Source organism: Erithacus rubecula, assembly GCF_903797595.1.
Source record: "Erithacus rubecula genome assembly, chromosome: 3".
Classification (NCBI taxonomy): domain Eukaryota; kingdom Metazoa; phylum Chordata; class Aves; order Passeriformes; family Muscicapidae; genus Erithacus; species Erithacus rubecula.
In genome coordinates, this window is record NC_136689.1 from 28,583,882 (window position 1) to 28,600,340 (window position 16,459).

The following is a 16,459-nucleotide window of genomic DNA, read 5'->3' on the forward strand; positions in this document are numbered from 1 at the left end:
TGCAGGAAGGGACGGACGATGCTGGGTGCCGGGGGATCCGCAGCAGCACCGCACAGCCCCTGCCCGTCCCCAGGCAGGCCGCACAGGATGCCCCGTCCCTCCGCCCGCTTTCCCGCCGCTGCCGCCCGGCTCCACCCCGCCACCGCCCCGCGCCCCTCCTCCCGCTCCTTCCTCCTCCTCCTCCTCCTCCCGCGGCGGCGCGGGCGGCCATGGCGCGGCGCGGCCGGCGGCGGCGACGGGGGGCGGCGGCGGCGGGGACCCGCGGCGAGGTGAGGCGGCCCGCGGGCCGGCGGAGCGGGGCCGGGCGGCGGGGGCGGGGAGCCGGCCCGCGGCTTTCCGCCTGCCCGGGGCAGCGGCGGCCTTTGTCCGCTGCCCGCGGCGTGAGGGGTCGGAGCAGCTGCCCGCCAGCGCCGGCCAGCGACCGCCAGCGGCGGGGCGGCTGCCCCGGCCCCGCACCGGCCCCGCCCGCGGCGCGCCGTGCGGGGAGCGGGCGGCGCGGTCCCCCGGGAGCCATCCACGTGGCGCGGCAGCTCCGCGCTGGTTAAAGGCCGGGAATAGGGTGGAAACCGCCCTCGGGGCGGCCCTGAGGCGTTCAGCAGCCGCGTGGGGCGGCTGCAGCTGCGCTGGGAATTGTAGCGGCTCCAATAAAGGCTGACGGAGTGGATCATTGATAATTAATTAGTTGCGAGCCTGGAGATGGATGCCACTTTAGAGATAGCTAATGCATTTATTTATTTTTAATTCTGGCCACCTTTAGGTGGTTTCTCATTCTTTCTTTTTTCCTTTTTTTTGGTTGTCTAGTTTTTGTTTTGTTTTGTTTTGTTTTTTTCCTGTTGAAATGTCGCGATGCCAACGCAGACACGATTGATCCGCCTGAGAGGCGTGTTTCCATCGGCTGTGTTCTGGTCCAAGCCTGGTGGCACATGCTTGGATGCATCAGGCTGATTGTATGGTTCAAATCTTGGGAGGTGTATGGCTATGGAATGGCTATATGGATGTAGAATACTTTGGATTGGAAGAGATCTCATCTAGTCAACCTCCTTGAATGAGTAGTGCCATCTTAAACTAGATCAAGTTGCTCAGAGCCCCATCCAACTTGACCTTAGATGTTTTCAGGGATGGATCATCCACCAGCTGTCTAGACAACCTGTTCCAGTGTTTTATCATTCTCCTTATATGTAGTCTAAATTGACTCTTTAAGTTATGGTGAGGTTCCCAAAGGGTGGGAAGGAGCAAGGAGAAATTCAGCATCTCATTCAGCTCTTGCTAATGGAAAGTTAGAGTTTTACAGGAATTTCTGTGGGACTGGAGTGTAATAGAGCCACTGGAATATTTATTAGAACCTCTGTCCTCGGAGACTTTGTAAACCTTTCACCTCTGTATGACCTCAGGCCTTCTATTGCAGTGTGAAGATAAGGGCACTATAAAACAGTTTGGGAAAACCCTGTTTGGCAATATACACAAATGGCACTTGATTCTCATCTCTAGTGCTGTAACACAAGACTCCTGCCATCTACTAGTTCCCTTCCTGGTACACAGCTGAAAGGCTGCACATCATGCTTCTTTCAAGGCTCTGCAAAGGGGAGAAGGATATGGTCTGGTCTTGGTGCTTTCCTGTTTCTCACGGGAGTTTGTTTTTGTCTGAGCACAGCCTTCTGCTGGCTCTGCCTTGTCTTTGTGATGCATTAGTGAGCAGTGAGTTCAGTCCTGGCTGGGACAGAAGGATGTGGTGGTGAAGGTTTCATTGCCTCTGAAGTCACAGCTCATCACTGGTGATGGGCAGATTGGCTCATGAGTACATGCCCTGATTTGAAAATTATTGCCAAGGAAGTCAGCACTACAAAACTGTTTTGAATTGCAAGACCTGCAATTCCATTTCCTGTCCTGGGGTCTGATTTCCCAGGTCCTGGCACAGCAGTTTCAGTGCACAGAGCTTGTTAAAGGAGTGCTGGCTGTGAGAAAGTGTTTGCACCCAAAAGGCCTGAGCACAAGTCCTAGACTCGAGCAGTCCAGGCACAAAGTGAGGGTGCATCACATGCCTGTGGTATTGTACAAAAATATTTTCTTTGGAATGCTGGGATTTGGACAGTAATTAGGCATCACCATAGATGAAATTGATGCTCTTGAATTATGCAGAATTAATTCAGAAATAGTTGTTACAACTGTTTGGATTGCTGAGATATTAGGTGGTACAAAGGAAGAAATAGTAGTAGGTGACAGTGTTTGGGTTGTGTTCATATGCTGGCATGCTGATATTCACAGTACTACCAACATTTTTGAAGAGCGGGAAATACCTTCCAGGAAGGTGACATTTTAAATTATATACCATGTGATTATGATACTTGGGCATTGTTTTAGGATAAAGTAGCTTTATGAGTATTAGCATATTATCAGTCTAAATAAGGCAATATAGAAACTGTTGGGCTCTTCTGAAAATAGCAGAATTTACCAAAATGTCATGGAGCAATAGGTCTACTGGTGTGAAAATTGCCAGAACCTTTTGAGGGGGTACCCTCAAAGTCCCAGGAGTTGTTGCTGTGACAGATCAAAGGCTCATGCATAATCTATCCTCACTTTAGAATCAAATTATTCCTGCAAAGATCATAAAAGTGGATGATGACTGCTCGTTCCATCAGTTATTCCTTCTTTCAGAGCACTCACTTGCCTTACAATCTCTTGCTGCTTATGCAGGAGCACTTCACTGTCTAGGGGATTTCAGCTTCTTGTGCTTTAATGATGTTGAGAAATTCTGGAGGTTATCTGTGATCTTCCTTGCCTTCCTAGATTTTGCTGATGCCCACAGGTCTCAGGCTGATTGTGTAGCTGACAGTCTTTTTGACCATGCATCCAGTCTGTGTGATTGTTTTGCACTGCAGTATGGGGCTTTACATCTCTGTGCTTTCACACATTTGTACGATGCTTAGTGTTAAGCTTTTAGGGTGCTGTTTTCCTTTATGACTCCAGTGGAAAAAACAGGATCTTGACTTCTGAATAGTTGTGGTTTATTGGTCTGGCACCTGCAGACATTCTGGCTGGGCCCCTCTATTCTTTCAGTGCTGCCCACAATTGTCAACCTTGGAGTGCTTCCCTGTTCCTTGTTCCTTTGAGGCAGGAGCCAAATGCAGTGCCTGTAACCCTTGGGTGGCATGCCTTAGGCTGGCTTCTGGACTCAACCAGGGACAAGTCAAGAGGCTTTGCAGCGTGTGGTGAAAGTGTGACTTTGCACAGATTTGGTTTGTATGAGTATCTGCTGGGATTAAACTTTGGTTATTTCAGTTTTACTGAGTTTGAACGTGACTGAACTTGCCTTTGCTCTGCTTTGAGTAGGAATGCCCGTACATTGAATTAAGGGAGCACAGCCCAATTGGTTTTTTTCCCCCATGGTAGGAGCAAAAATAGAGAATTACATCCAGCCCTGCTTTCTCACGCTGTAGATTCTGCTGATATATCACTGTTGGAGAAGAATGTGCTAGTGTGACAATTGACAGGGAAAGTGATGTGTGCAAATAACTCTTAAAAAAATTAAATATGGTAGTCAGTGGTGTAGAAATATCATGCTTCCTACCAATTCCATGGGTTTGCATGCAGGCAAGTGTTGTCACAGCCTACAGGGCAAGTTGCAACTTTTCTGGCTTTGGTATCAATTGAATTTTGCTTTTTCAATTGAAATATGAAAATACTTCCAGTTGATGTGGGTAGCAAAACAGCTCACCTCAGGTTTTTCTTTTTTTCTTTACCTAACAAGGTGGAATTCATGGGGGTAGTGCTTGGAAAAATGTTCTGGTGACTACTGGGGCCTTTGGGTGCTTTACTTTTCAATAGCTCATGTGACTGAGAGAGTTTTGACAGCCCTTGGTGACAGACCTGCCAGGCTCCACAGGCACATGCGAGCTGCTCATCCCTGGTGGTTTGGGAATAGGATCTCCATGCAGCCCAACACATCTCAGTATGCTCCTGGGTATACTGGTGGTGTTTTGCCTAATTTAGAGAAGGAAAACCTGAGACAGGTGGATGTCTTGAACTTTGGACTATTTCTGGAGAAACATAGGATTTGTTACTCTGGCAGTTGTTGGATTGTGTGCTATCTGTAGCAGGGAAGGTTTGCTGATGCTTTTGAATAGTACCTTGTAGGGATTTTAAAAAACTAAATGTGTTTTATGTGCAAAAATAAATGAGTTCAATAGATAGAAAATTTCCTACCAGAAATAAGACTGACTTTTTCAGCAGCTGTGAATTATTTCCAGCTTTTGCTAGACTTTTGGTATTTAGCCTTTTGTAATAGGTGTCTTTAAAAAACAGTATTTCTCACACCTTCAGCATTTCAGCAATCCATTGTGGTCTATTCATGTTGAAATATTTTCCCTGAGCAAGCTTGGAATGTTCATCACATCCCTGCCTTCATTCATTTTTTAGGGATTTAGTGGCAAAAGATCCTCTCCTGGAGTGCCTGTGTTTTACAGGTGTTTTCAATAGATTACATTTTGACATTTCTTTTCAGATAAATATGTCTTTCCTTTCTTGGTGTATAATAATTTGTTGACAAGAGTTGAAATCCTAGGCTTTGATGCTGATAGTAAATATATTTCAGAACGTATTTTAATTGAAAGTTGAAGATGGGAATGTGTGTGGCTTCCAGGACTGCACAATAAATGACAGTGATGTTTGCTGCAAACTTGTCTTTTATGTCAGTGGATTTTTCTTGGAAATAAATTTGGCTTACAATTTCAGGTGCAGAAATAGTGTTGCTAATCAAGATTCATCATGAGGCTTCCCTTTCTAAAATTCTGGAGTGTGTCCACCTTGAACATGTTATCTGTTATTAATGTAAGCCCTTCTGGTAAAATGGGGTTAGTGACCATTTAGTGACCAAATTAAGATTGTTGGTAGTCAGATTTTGGGGAGCAAGTCAAAAACTAAAAATCCTTGAAGCTCTGCAGTAAGTTACTTAAATCAGTACCAGTACCTTAGAATTTAGGAATGCAAAAAAATTTAAGTCTCCTACTGGGAAAGAATTTTTTTATTGTTGTTCAAAATCAGTAATTACAGTCTCATAATGACTCCTCTGGTGCAGATGCAGAAGCAATAGATGAAGAAGAAGAAATCAGGCATACAGTAATCACATCAATGGCTGACTTAGCTGTACATTAGCACAAGAATTAATGCAGTGGCTCCTGGAGGATTTTTTTCATAGCAGCAAGGCTTTCAGCTCCTTTTATGTTTTTCCATTAAAATGCTTAATGCTTCATTTTTAACACTGCTTTGTACTGAGTGAGTTCTGTCACAGCAATGGAAGTGGATTCTGGATGTTCACTGTAGGAGGTGGGAGTGAGGGAATATCCAAAGGAGTTTGGATATGGACAGCATGAGTTCAGCAGCTGTGCTTTGGATCGTGCCATTATAGGCCTGAGGGGGTCAGTTTTCCAGAGGTGAATTTATCTCTTGCTCCAGTAACAATAAGTTGGTTTTGCATCAGCCTTCATCAGCTTTGTAAGAGCAGAACAGGAATAAAATTAGGCTCATGTTCACCCTTTACTGTAGCTTATTTCAGACCAATGGTTTGGTAAAGGTACTGCTTGCTGGTTTAATGGAAGTGGAACTTTTTCAGCAGCATTACTTTTGGAGAATGAGCCTCCTTTGGGTCACTTGCCTTGCCAGAAGTAAACTTAAAAAAAAAAAAAAAAATTGTGCCCTGTATTAACAACCTTGTTTCTCTGTGACAGTGGAAAAGGGCAGTCTTCACTGTTGCTTCTGAGCCTCATCTCTGAGGTATACTGGTGAATATTCAGGACAGGAAAACAGCACTTTCAGATGAAGGATTGGCCTCTGACTGGGCTGTCACTGATCTCATGTTCCTGAGAGTTAATGGGAGTGTGGCTTTAGCAAACAGCAGGGAGGCTTGTTTCATGTTAGAGTGGTGTGCATGAGGTGTATATGTGGTCCAGGGGATGTAGGAGATGGGTGTCTGGATGCTGGTGAGGAATGCAGACACTTTTCTCCCAGAGCATTTGTGTGACTAGCAGAATGGTTTTGCAGGTGATACTGGGATGTGTGAAAATGTGTTCTGAAATTTGGCTAAATACTTTCTTCCTTGGTTTTTAAGGCTTGATCTCTTCATCCCATCCTTATACACACCAGATCCTAAAGCAGCCCACATGGGAGCTCTCTGAAGGCTTCCTTACTATCCTGGTACATGCAGAGCCTTATCCATAGTGTTTGCTGTGAAGTGTGTGGCCCAGTGGAATGATTGGATGTGGTGTTACAAATCTCCTAGACTGGGACTGGACTTCTTGAACTCTTGCACTCTGAAGCTGTGACCTTGGTCACCTTGGAAGGCTGCTGCCTGCCCTTGGCTGTGCTTCCTCCTCTCCTGGTGGGCCACATCATGGGCTGCTAGCAAAGGGGAAGTGTTCTTGGTGAGCACATTTTCACTCTCTTACCAAGTATCACAGGAGAAGCTCTGTGATAGTACTAACCAAGGAGAACGAGTTCCATTAGTTTTATTTTTGGAGATGGCAAAGTGTCTGCTAAAATCCATAGTGGTACTGTGAGATCTAAAGGTCAGGTTTCTTTGTGCTTCATTATAAATTGTGTTCCTCACCTCTGAGCCATCATTGCTCTGAAAGAGCAAGAGGAGTGGTGGGTTTCCTCATGGATAAAGGAGCCTGCTTGCAAAGTTTCTGCTCGCAAAGATGAGGCACAGATGTATTTTTATGTCTCTGAAGGACTTTCCTGTGGAGTTGAACACCCTGTACAGCACGTCCCCTCCCTAATCCCAGATCCTGAGTATGTATTCAGGGGTTAAAACAGTCTATACAGAATTTTCCTGGAGTTTAGCTAAATAAGGTACAATTTACACATAGCATATTTTGTGCTACAGACTTGTACTTGCATAGGAATATAAAAATAAGTTGTACTATTGCCAATTGGAATTTTCCTGTTAAGTTGGTGTGTGTGACTCATATTTTCTGTCTTGTTTTGAATCAGAAACAGGTTCCCAAGGATGTGGCCAACATTTTTAATGCCCCCAGTGACACTGGAGATTTTCCGGGATTCCAAGATGATACTTCCAAACAGAGCTTCTTATCAGAGAACAAGTCTGCTAATTTTGATTCCCTGGAGTCTGGAAAAGAGGTAGGAACAGATTGCCATAATCCAGTTATGCTCTTGGAATGCAGTAATATCTGAGCCTGTGTCAAAATTGTTTGAATTATACCTCTAACCTTAACCCATAATTTGCAGTCCCCATATTAAACATAAATGTAAACAAATTTAGTATCCTTAGTATCCTTTTAGTGGTTGCTTTTGAAAACTTCATAATATAGAAAAGAAAATGTGTTTCATTGGAAGGTGAAGTGAAATTGGTAAGTGTAGCAAACAGGAAAAAAGGGAATTACCATCCTGGAAATATGTTGCTGGATACATAAGATAGTGCAAATACATGATATTAGATGGGCATTTGTGAGTATGTAGACATCAAAGTATTTCTTCCTGAAATATCTCTGTGCTGTCTCTGCACTAAAATTGTGTTTTGATACTGGTAACCCAGAGAAACCATCAGCCCCTGGCACAGTCGTGTAATTTGCTGGTTCTTTGCTCTCTTGCTGATGAAGTGGCTTGGATGAGCACAGTGATGATATTTTTTGTTTTCTGTTTTGGTAGCTGGAGATACCATCTGTATTTGCAAAAAAAAAAAAGAAAAGAACTGGTGTGCTGTCTTGGGTGGTAAAAAAATTAGTTCTTAGTCTTTTAGAAACATAACTGTATGCTTGATAGCCATGGGCTATTGTGTTATAAGATACCTTTGTCATTTGTGCTCTTGCAAAGGTCCCTCTGTTTCATTAATAAGAAAACGGAATTTTTTTTCTTTTATTTTCTGAGTCCATCAGGTCAGCAGCTGGTTAAGAGGTGCTGATGACAAGATTATTAGCGTTAGCCAAAGAAGGAGACAGAATAAGGGTTGTACAAGTTTGCACTGTTTCTGAGCCTTTATAGGCAGCTGCCCCAGGAGAGTGCAGAAACCCTTCGGGGGGTAGAGCCACAGTCTGTGCTATAGAGAAAGATAATGTCTAAAATGTAATTAAATGTACTGGGCTCTAAATTGGCTTACAATCTTGTTGCTAGACAGTAGTACTGGCAACTTCAGAAAAGCAGGAGGTAGCTTTCTCGTGTTTTTGTGGGGAGCATCAAGAAGGGTCGGTGGGGACCCTTCTTGTGGTGGTGGTGGAGGGGAAGTCTTGTGTGGGTGCTTCTACTTGTGCCTGCTTGGGGGCTGCAGGCACCTGACTGTACTTTTCTCTCTCTTGATTTCCCAGCTGAATATGAAATAGAGTTTATTATAATGATCTCTTCTGCAAAGCATTTTTAAATTCTCTGATGAAAAATGCTGTGGAAGGTACTGTTAGTTTAAGATGCATTGCTGAGAATCCCAGTGAGACTTGTTCCAGATTTACAGCTGGCACTGCAGCCTTCCTTACCATTCCTGTGTTTCCCTTGGGATAAGAATTATTTTAAATCTTGATCAGTATTGAATTTAATTCCTTACCATTAAATGGTACAATAAAAATACCCTGAGTTCCATCCAACTGCAGCATAATCTGCAGTCCTTGCACATCAGGGCTCTGCATCAGGATGAGCATCTTGTGTTCATGATGCCAAACACCACTATTGCTGCAAAAGCCTACTGTGCAATATACAGAAAGGTTTAGGTGCAAAGGGCAAAATGATAGGAAGTTCAGAAAAATTCAGCAGTTGTTGAGAAAGGAGGCAAGGTAGCTGCCCTGCTGGGGTGGTAAATGGGCTGTTAGTCCATCAGGCATTCCCTTGGATGCTCATAAATGAGTTAACAAGTAGTGGCCTCTGTGTGCCTGCTTTTCCTCAGGGCTTTCTGCAGTCCTGCTCAAATAATCTCTGTGCTTCTGCCAAGTTCCCACAATTTCTCCCACAATAGGTATCCCTGATGTGTATTTTACCTGGTGTAGACTGTTCTTCATATATGAACTGCATCTGTGTGTTATATAGGTGTGTTATTTTTAGTTATTTTAGCTAACAAATAGCATGTTTACTCCCAGCAACCTTCATTGTGGAATTTCATAAAAACACAGAATGCATAAAAACTTTCCTCCAAGAAATGCAATTTAACTTTAAAGTAACTTCCCTATTGTGTTTGTTCCTTTCTCAAGCAGCTGCACTGCAGCTATAAACAAAAGAATAAAGTAATTTTCCTCATAGAAAACTCATTACAATTACCCATAATAATTTGTACATGTTTAAGTGTAAAGAAACAGCATATGCAGTGGCTCCCCCCTCTCATTTCCACTCTAAGTTTTCCCACTTGTCTATTGTATCTTTTTTTCATCAGATATTATCTTAAAATAAAGAAATGTGTAATTAAAATCAGGGTAGGGAGGGAATTGAAAGGAAGATATTTAGCAAATGCATTGTATTAAAGGTAATTTTTGTTTCTTGTGTGGGAGGAAGAAGTAACAGGAAAACTGGGGAAACAAACTTATATGATGCTCACTTTCAAGAGGCAGGAATGATGTGAGCATGGATTATATTCCTACCAGGAGCAAGTTTTTTCAAGAGATTAACAGGAACAAGTTGACTAAATGGTTTTCTACTAGTTCTTGTTGGAAGTATGGAAATATCTTTCTATTTAGTAAAGATCCTGTGTTTCATTGGGGTGTATTGTACATATCATGAAGAGTGTTTCAATGAGATCTTTTTACTTCCTGGTCTATAGGTTGAAATTGAGGGGCTGTCTACCCTAGAACATGAATGATGAACTCCAGTGAAAAATCAGAGAGTTAAGAAGTTGGAAGGTGGAGGGATAGTAGTCAGGCTGTTCAAAGCTCTGATCATTTGTGTTGGTATCTGTCAGTTCAGTGATGGTGTGACAGCATGAGGAGCAGACCCTCTCCCTCATTTGTATTTTCTTCTATTCAAGACCTGTTTTTTTTTTATCCAGAAGAAAATATATAAAACAGCATGATAATTTACATACAAGAAACCTGATAGTTTATTTTTATTGGGTAGTAATGAAGAAGGGAAGAGGTAAAGGAGAAAGTTTCCCCCACAAGAAGCAGCTCCGTTAAAGCCTTATCCTCAAAATGAAGAAAAAAATCTTGCCAAGTTAAAATAACTCAATACTGAAACTCTGAATATTGTCTCCTTGTTGTACGTTTCTTTTGACAGGCTTTGCCTGCAAAGTGCTGTCAGAGTATGCTATTTAGTTGGCACTATCTGACCCTTGAAACCTGTTTATGGTGGCTGTGTGAATACTGTATCTGGCTGTGGTGTTTTTGCAGGGGCTCCGGTTCCAGTCCAGGTACCTCACTGAAGAGCTGCAGAGGATTTTCACTGAGGACACAGACTCTGAGACAGAAGTGTTTGAGGGCTTCGCTTCAAACGAGGTGCATGTGAACAAGAAAGAGGTTCTGGTAAAGGCAGTCACACCTACATGTGAATGTATATGTTAATTTCTTTTTTTTTCCTGTCTCTTCTGTGTGAACCTCTTGTTCTTGTAGGAATTTTTATGAAATCATGTGATGCCATGGAGACAGCCATAGCTGTGTCCCAGACAATATTGTTATATTTTTGTTGATCTCTGCACAGGCAAAAGTTGCATACTGTGAACTTGTAAAAAGATGTAAATTAAGGTGAAATTTGGGTGGAAAGACTGCTGTCTAAAGCTAGTGATTTAAAAATGACCTCTCTTATGTCAGAGCCAATAATGTAACATGGGATTTTTCCTGCCTCTAGATGGTGAAGACAGACTTGAGTGATGAAGAATGTGATAATTTGCTGGATAATGAGAAAGAAGAGGAGGAAGAGGTGAAGAAGTTTTCTCCCAAGAGAAGAAGTTTTGGCCTTCGTGTTGCTTTACAGTTTCCCACCAGGAAGTCATCTGAGAAAAAAGTGCCTGAGCAGGTTTTGTCTGATTTACCTCTAAAGCACAGTGAATCCCTCACACCTGTTTCAAAAGAAATAAACCTCAAGCGGTCGGACAAAGTAGAGGGCTCTGCTTCAGAGTCTGAAGAAGACATTAAAGAAACACAGGAGGAAAGTTCCAGTGCACTGCTTAAGAGAGCCATAAATATTAAAGAGAATAAAGCCATGGTAAGACTTAAGAGCAGGATTTGTTCTCTGCCATTTACATCCAATTACTTAGCTTTAGCATTCTTGAATTTTAGGATCCCTGCTAGTGCTGTGCTGGAACTTTGGGAAAATCTTATTGTGGATTTTTCTACCTGGGAAAACTCTAGGGGACACTCAGCACTCAGAGTTTATCCCTAAAATAACCTTAAGTGGGAACTAGTCTGGTCAAGTTTAAAACCAGAGTGGAACTAAGAACTTTTAATGTTGATGTGAACAAAGTTACAAATGACCAAGTTTTGAAGTCTTCAGAACATGTCAGAAAACCAGCTAGTCCTTCTAGGCTATGGTATTGTTGCAGTTACTGATTGGAAAGCCAGCTAAAAACTGCTGAGGATGATAAATGTAATTTTTCAGTTGTGTGGGATGTGATTTTTACAGTAATGCTTGACTGTAAAACTGCTGAACATGTGTGTATGTGTGTGTAGGTGCCGAAAATAGCGACTGATCATTTCCTAATATTTTTTCCTCTATTAGCCAACATGCCACCAGCTCTCTTTAATTATCATGCTGCTATGTAATCCAATCTGATGTTCAGTTTCGTAGCTCCTTCAGTTTTACTTTTTTTTAGGGAAAATTGCAGCTTCCAAGCAGTCTAGGGGATCAAGCAATCCTTCTTGGTGTGGGCCTGCAGTTCCTGTGTAAAAACTTGCTTCAGCTTTGTACCTGCTCTTCTGTCTTGTGTCCCTACTGCTGTTGTGTTGGTCTTGCTGCTCCTTGGTCCTTCTCACCTTCCACTCTTCCTTGCAGTTCAACCACTGTGAAATTCACTGGCATCCTAGGAGCAGTACTGTAATGGCTTTTAATAGCTCTTAATAAATGCCACACTGAAGTATTTACTGAGAAATACTGTATTCAGCTTTTAATCTCTTGATGGCTGTGGCAATCTCAGAGAGCTAGCAGCTTGGCTCATCCTCACTACCACTGGCTTTTCAGAAGTTAGCCTCATTCTTCTGGAATTCCAGAACAGGTCAGTGTTTTTTTTGTACCTATCAGCCACTGCTTCTGTGGAAATGTACCTCCAAGATATCTTGTACATGGTGCAGGAAGTCATCATCCTGCTGAAGTGCTTCTGATGCTGTACATGATGAGAACATGCATGCATTGGGGAACTGCCAGTGGGGCTTAGTTGCTCTCTGACTTTTTAATGAGTGTGTACCCAGTGTCTGCACTGCTTCAGGGGACGTTGAGCTCCCTGGCAAAGAGCACAGATGTATCTGGAGTCAGTAAAAGCTCACTGGGAACATCTTACTGTCTTCTGACACCCTGTCTCTCTTTTCTCCCTCCTATCATATGAACTTAATTTCTCATTATCAAGTGTTACCATGGTATAATGCTCTCCTCAGTACTGTTTTGACAAGATACTATGTAAATCCAGTTAGTTCTAATTCCCAGTAAGAACTAGTGGGAGCTATGAAGTTAGTATTCTTGGCAGAGTTTTTCCTTGTGGCAGAGTAAATGAACCCCCTTTATGAGCCCCACTTTATTTAAGTGCTTCCATAAATGTTCCTTGCACATGTTTAGCTATAATTTGAAGTGCACATGAAGAATGGATGGTAGGTAGTGTTGCTTTTTTTGCAAATTGCAGTGAGTTTTTCAATGTGACATCACTTGATTCCAGCTTGCCCAGCTGCTGGCAGAACTGAATTCCATACCGGACCTGTTCCCAGTGAAAACGCCCAGCTCGACTCCTTCAGTAAGTTCCCAGCACTGGCTGGTGGTGACAGGAATTTTTGCTAGATTTAGGATTAGTGTATTTCACCAGAAGCTTTCAGCAAGTTTGTTCTGATTTCCTTTGGATTTGGTCACTTCATTTGTATAGACTTGCTATGGGTTGGGAAGTGCCAGAGATTATGTGAGGAAATGAAATTTTATAAGATAATTTATGAAGAAACATAAGGACCAAGATGAGATCTACTTTATGATTTTTGCTCCAGAAATACTGTTGAGATCTTAGACAAATGTCTGTGTATGTGGGAATAAGGAAGAATAGTTGCTTTCCTTTGGGTTCAGATCCTGTTAAATTTCCTCTTGTAGGCTTTTCTTCTAAAATCCATCCTTCCCAGTACAGCTGTGCTCATGAATTTGAACCATTCAACACAAACAGAAATGACACAGTAGTTATTTGAATTGACTTTTATAAGCTTTAAGCAGAGGAGTTTCAACTCTTCATTCTCTGTAGAGTAGCATTTTTCCATGTATATTATAAACTGGAAAGATTTGAGGAAACCTTGAAGGGCCATGTCTTTGGTAGAGTTCTGTGATGTGAATTGGAATGGAATTTGACATGAAGGTGTGATGTTTTAAAAGTAGCAAAAAGGTATAGTGTATAGGGAGTATATTTGGTGGGGTTTGGCTTAACAAATAAGGAGTAGAAGAATAGTAGATCAATTCATGACAGTACAAGTGTGGTACAGATATTTTCAGGTTGTTTCTAGTGTTTAACACTACAAACATAACTGAAAAGACAGTTACTGGAATTTTCTTTTCTTTGTAGAAGCAGAAGAAAACCCCAAGGAGAACATTTTCTGAAGGCCAGATAACACGTCGGATGAACCCAACCAGAAATGCTCGTCCACCAGAAAAATTTGCTTTGGAAAAATTTACCATGTCTGCTGTCAAATTCGCAGAACACATCCGTAGCTACAGACAGCAAAACCTCTTGAAGAGACTCAGTGTGGTATTTGCCAGATTTTGATATCCCCAGTAGTCAGGAACTAGGAAACATTTAAATTGTTGGCCAACACTTAACCAGACGTTACATCCTACACAAAATTACTGAAAATCTTTGATTTGGATTAACTAGAAGTCATTTCCAGGCCTTTCTGTCTCATCTATCACCTGTTAAGTGGGCTCTATTTGTGACCAGTGTTATTCAAGCATATTCAGTCAGTTAACTTATGGTCTGCTAATAATTCTTCATCTGAAAATTGCTAGAGCCCATAATGTACAAGGCCATGGAGTGGCAAGGCAGTGGGGTAAATGAGGTGGCAAAGCAAATCTGTTACCAGATTCAGGGAAAAAAAAAAAGGTAAAAATCCTACTCTGGAAATAGAAGAGTGAAGATGTGAATTATATGGCTGATCTAAGAATGAATTAAGGGAATCTGCACCAGCAAACTGCTAATGTACAGGCTAGTAATTGAAAAGTTGCAGGTTTTACTCTTTCCAATTTTTAAAAATCTGTTTTGTACCTCCTCTAACTGATGGTGGTCTTGCTTATATTTTCTGTATAGCCTTTATGAAAAAGACCTTTTAAGTTTGAATCCTTCAGACTGGATCCCAGTTCTGCTTGTAGGAACAAGTGCTGAACATGGTTAAAGCATTTTAAAGGGAGTTTGGCTATTAGAAGGAGAGGAGTAGCACCAAATGAGAATGTGCAAAAGACTCTTTTTGGACAGAACATAACTGATCTAGAGTGAAGGACAAATGAGGTCTTCAGAGACAGGTATGGGGAACGCTAAGAATCATATGAGATTTATTCATGAATAGGGGTTAAAGAGAATGATATTTAGAAGGAAAAAAAAAATCACGTAATTGTGAGTAGAGGTTAAAACAGGTTAATAAGAAAAGGCTGAGTATGGCAGGACTAACCTAAAACTTCAGAAGAGCTTTTTTTGCAGGACATTAGAAATTGTCATTGGAGAAAGCAACTAGAGAACATACAAGGAGATTGAAGGAGGAAAACATGGAAAGGCAGATGATCAGAGTTCCTAATTTTGAGAGGGAAGAAATGGAGTATGAAGAGTTATAGTGGAGGAGGACAGGAAATGCATAGGAAAGTTAGCAGTAAAATATGTTAGGGATTTGTGCAACTAGAAGTAGTAATGATGGAAAGGAATTAAATAAAACAAGTAAAAGGTGTAGTAGAGAAAATATGGAGGAGAGGGAGAGAAAGGCAGGGATGATTTGCAAACTATTCCCTGTTCTTACAGTGTTTATGAGCCTGTAGTTTGCTAGCTGTGGAATGCATACTCATTGTAAATGAAGGAATTAGTCACCCAGTGTGGTGATAGAGGCTTCATGACTTCAGACAAAAGGTATTGAGATGAGTTTGTTTAGCAGGGGGATTGTGGAGTACGCAAAAGAAGGAGATCATCTAAGTATTCGTCTCATCGTCCAGTGGAAGACATAACTGAGGAGGACTTGGACAACATTGCAATCACTGTTAGAGACAAAATCTATGACAAAGTTCTAGTAAGTGGATACCATATTCTTCAGTGTGTCTTGTGTGCTTGAAATGAAACACCACAATTTCAGTGGTGTTTGCTAAAAGGTGTCCTTTCCTGAGGCTCTGGGGAGTTCAGCTCATCATGATGTCATGCAAGTACATCTTTGAAAGCTTTGCCAGATTTTTCTGGGCTTGGCTGTGGTGGTTGATACTCCCCACTGGCTTTTTACCTTTGAAAAGTGTTTTTGTGCCACAGAGCTATTAAGTAGCTATTACTTGCCACTGGTGAGAGTTGGCATCCTTTTTGTCTCTCTCACTAATAAAAATGTTGTGTTGTACCATTAAATAATAGTGATCCATACTGTTCTTTGTACATCTGGAAATGACATTTCTGTACAGGTTGTGTAGTGTCCAGTGTTCTTAATGGAACTCCTCCTTCCTTGCTTTCACCGGATTTGGCTATTATTATTGATTATCATAAAGATCATCTTACTATGTATGTCATACTTCATGGTGTTGGCAAGGATGAACCACAAGATTTTCTCAATAGTTTTAGGTTTTCCATTGAGAGAAGAAAGGACCAGAGCTGTGATCATGAGGCTCATGTAATTTGAGACTTCCAATGCAACTGAAACTTGGCACTGTAAAATCTCTAAAATTCTTAGCATTCTTATATGATTTATCATAGTAACAGAACTTGATCTTCATTGCTCAATTTGACTTTGGTTTGAAGTATGTGCTTATTCTTATTGGGAAAGCTCATCAATGGGCACTTAAGTTGTCCTTTATACAAATATTTGTCTCTTCCCTTCCACCTTTAGGGTAGTACTTGCCACCAGTGCAGACAGAAGACAACTGATACAAAGACAATCTGTCGTAACCAGGGCTGTGGAGGAGTGAGGGGGCAGTTCTGTGGACCGTGCCTTCGAAATCGATACGGTGAAGATGTGAAGTCAGCTCTGCTTGATCCAGTAAGTATCATCCTTGAGTCTGGAATGAAAGTGTAAGGAATAGAGTTTTGTTAACATCTGTGATGTTAAGAATATGCTCATGGTAACATGGTGCTCAAACTTTTTTGGCAAAAGCAGATCTGTAGTACATAGTAATAGCTCTGATGTGCTGGCCCAGTGTGGCA

General features: G+C 41.8%; 1 protein-coding gene across 4 annotated transcripts in view; it reads left to right on the forward strand.

Annotated features, from left to right (window-relative positions):
• Positions 1 to 16,459, forward strand: part of CDCA7L (cell division cycle associated 7 like) — a 31,449-nt gene that overhangs the window by 13,091 nt on the left and 1,899 nt on the right. Inside the window, exons 1-8 of one of the 4 annotated variants that reach the window (XM_079302319.1) lie at positions 152 to 269; positions 6,985 to 7,131; positions 10,308 to 10,439; positions 10,762 to 11,118; positions 12,776 to 12,850; positions 13,652 to 13,834; positions 15,216 to 15,350; positions 16,146 to 16,295. In XM_079302319.1, coding sequence (XP_079158445.1) covers positions 210 to 269; positions 6,985 to 7,131; positions 10,308 to 10,439; positions 10,762 to 11,118; positions 12,776 to 12,850; positions 13,652 to 13,834; positions 15,216 to 15,350; positions 16,146 to 16,295 — 1,239 coding nt within the window. In that variant the 5' untranslated portion in view covers positions 152 to 209. Of the gene's footprint in view, positions 1 to 151; positions 270 to 6,984; positions 7,132 to 10,307; positions 10,440 to 10,761; positions 11,119 to 12,775; positions 12,851 to 13,651; positions 13,835 to 15,215; positions 15,351 to 16,145; positions 16,296 to 16,459 lie in introns of those variants that run through there. The other 3 variants (XM_079302320.1, XM_079302322.1, XM_079302321.1) reach the window with 3 other exon arrangements.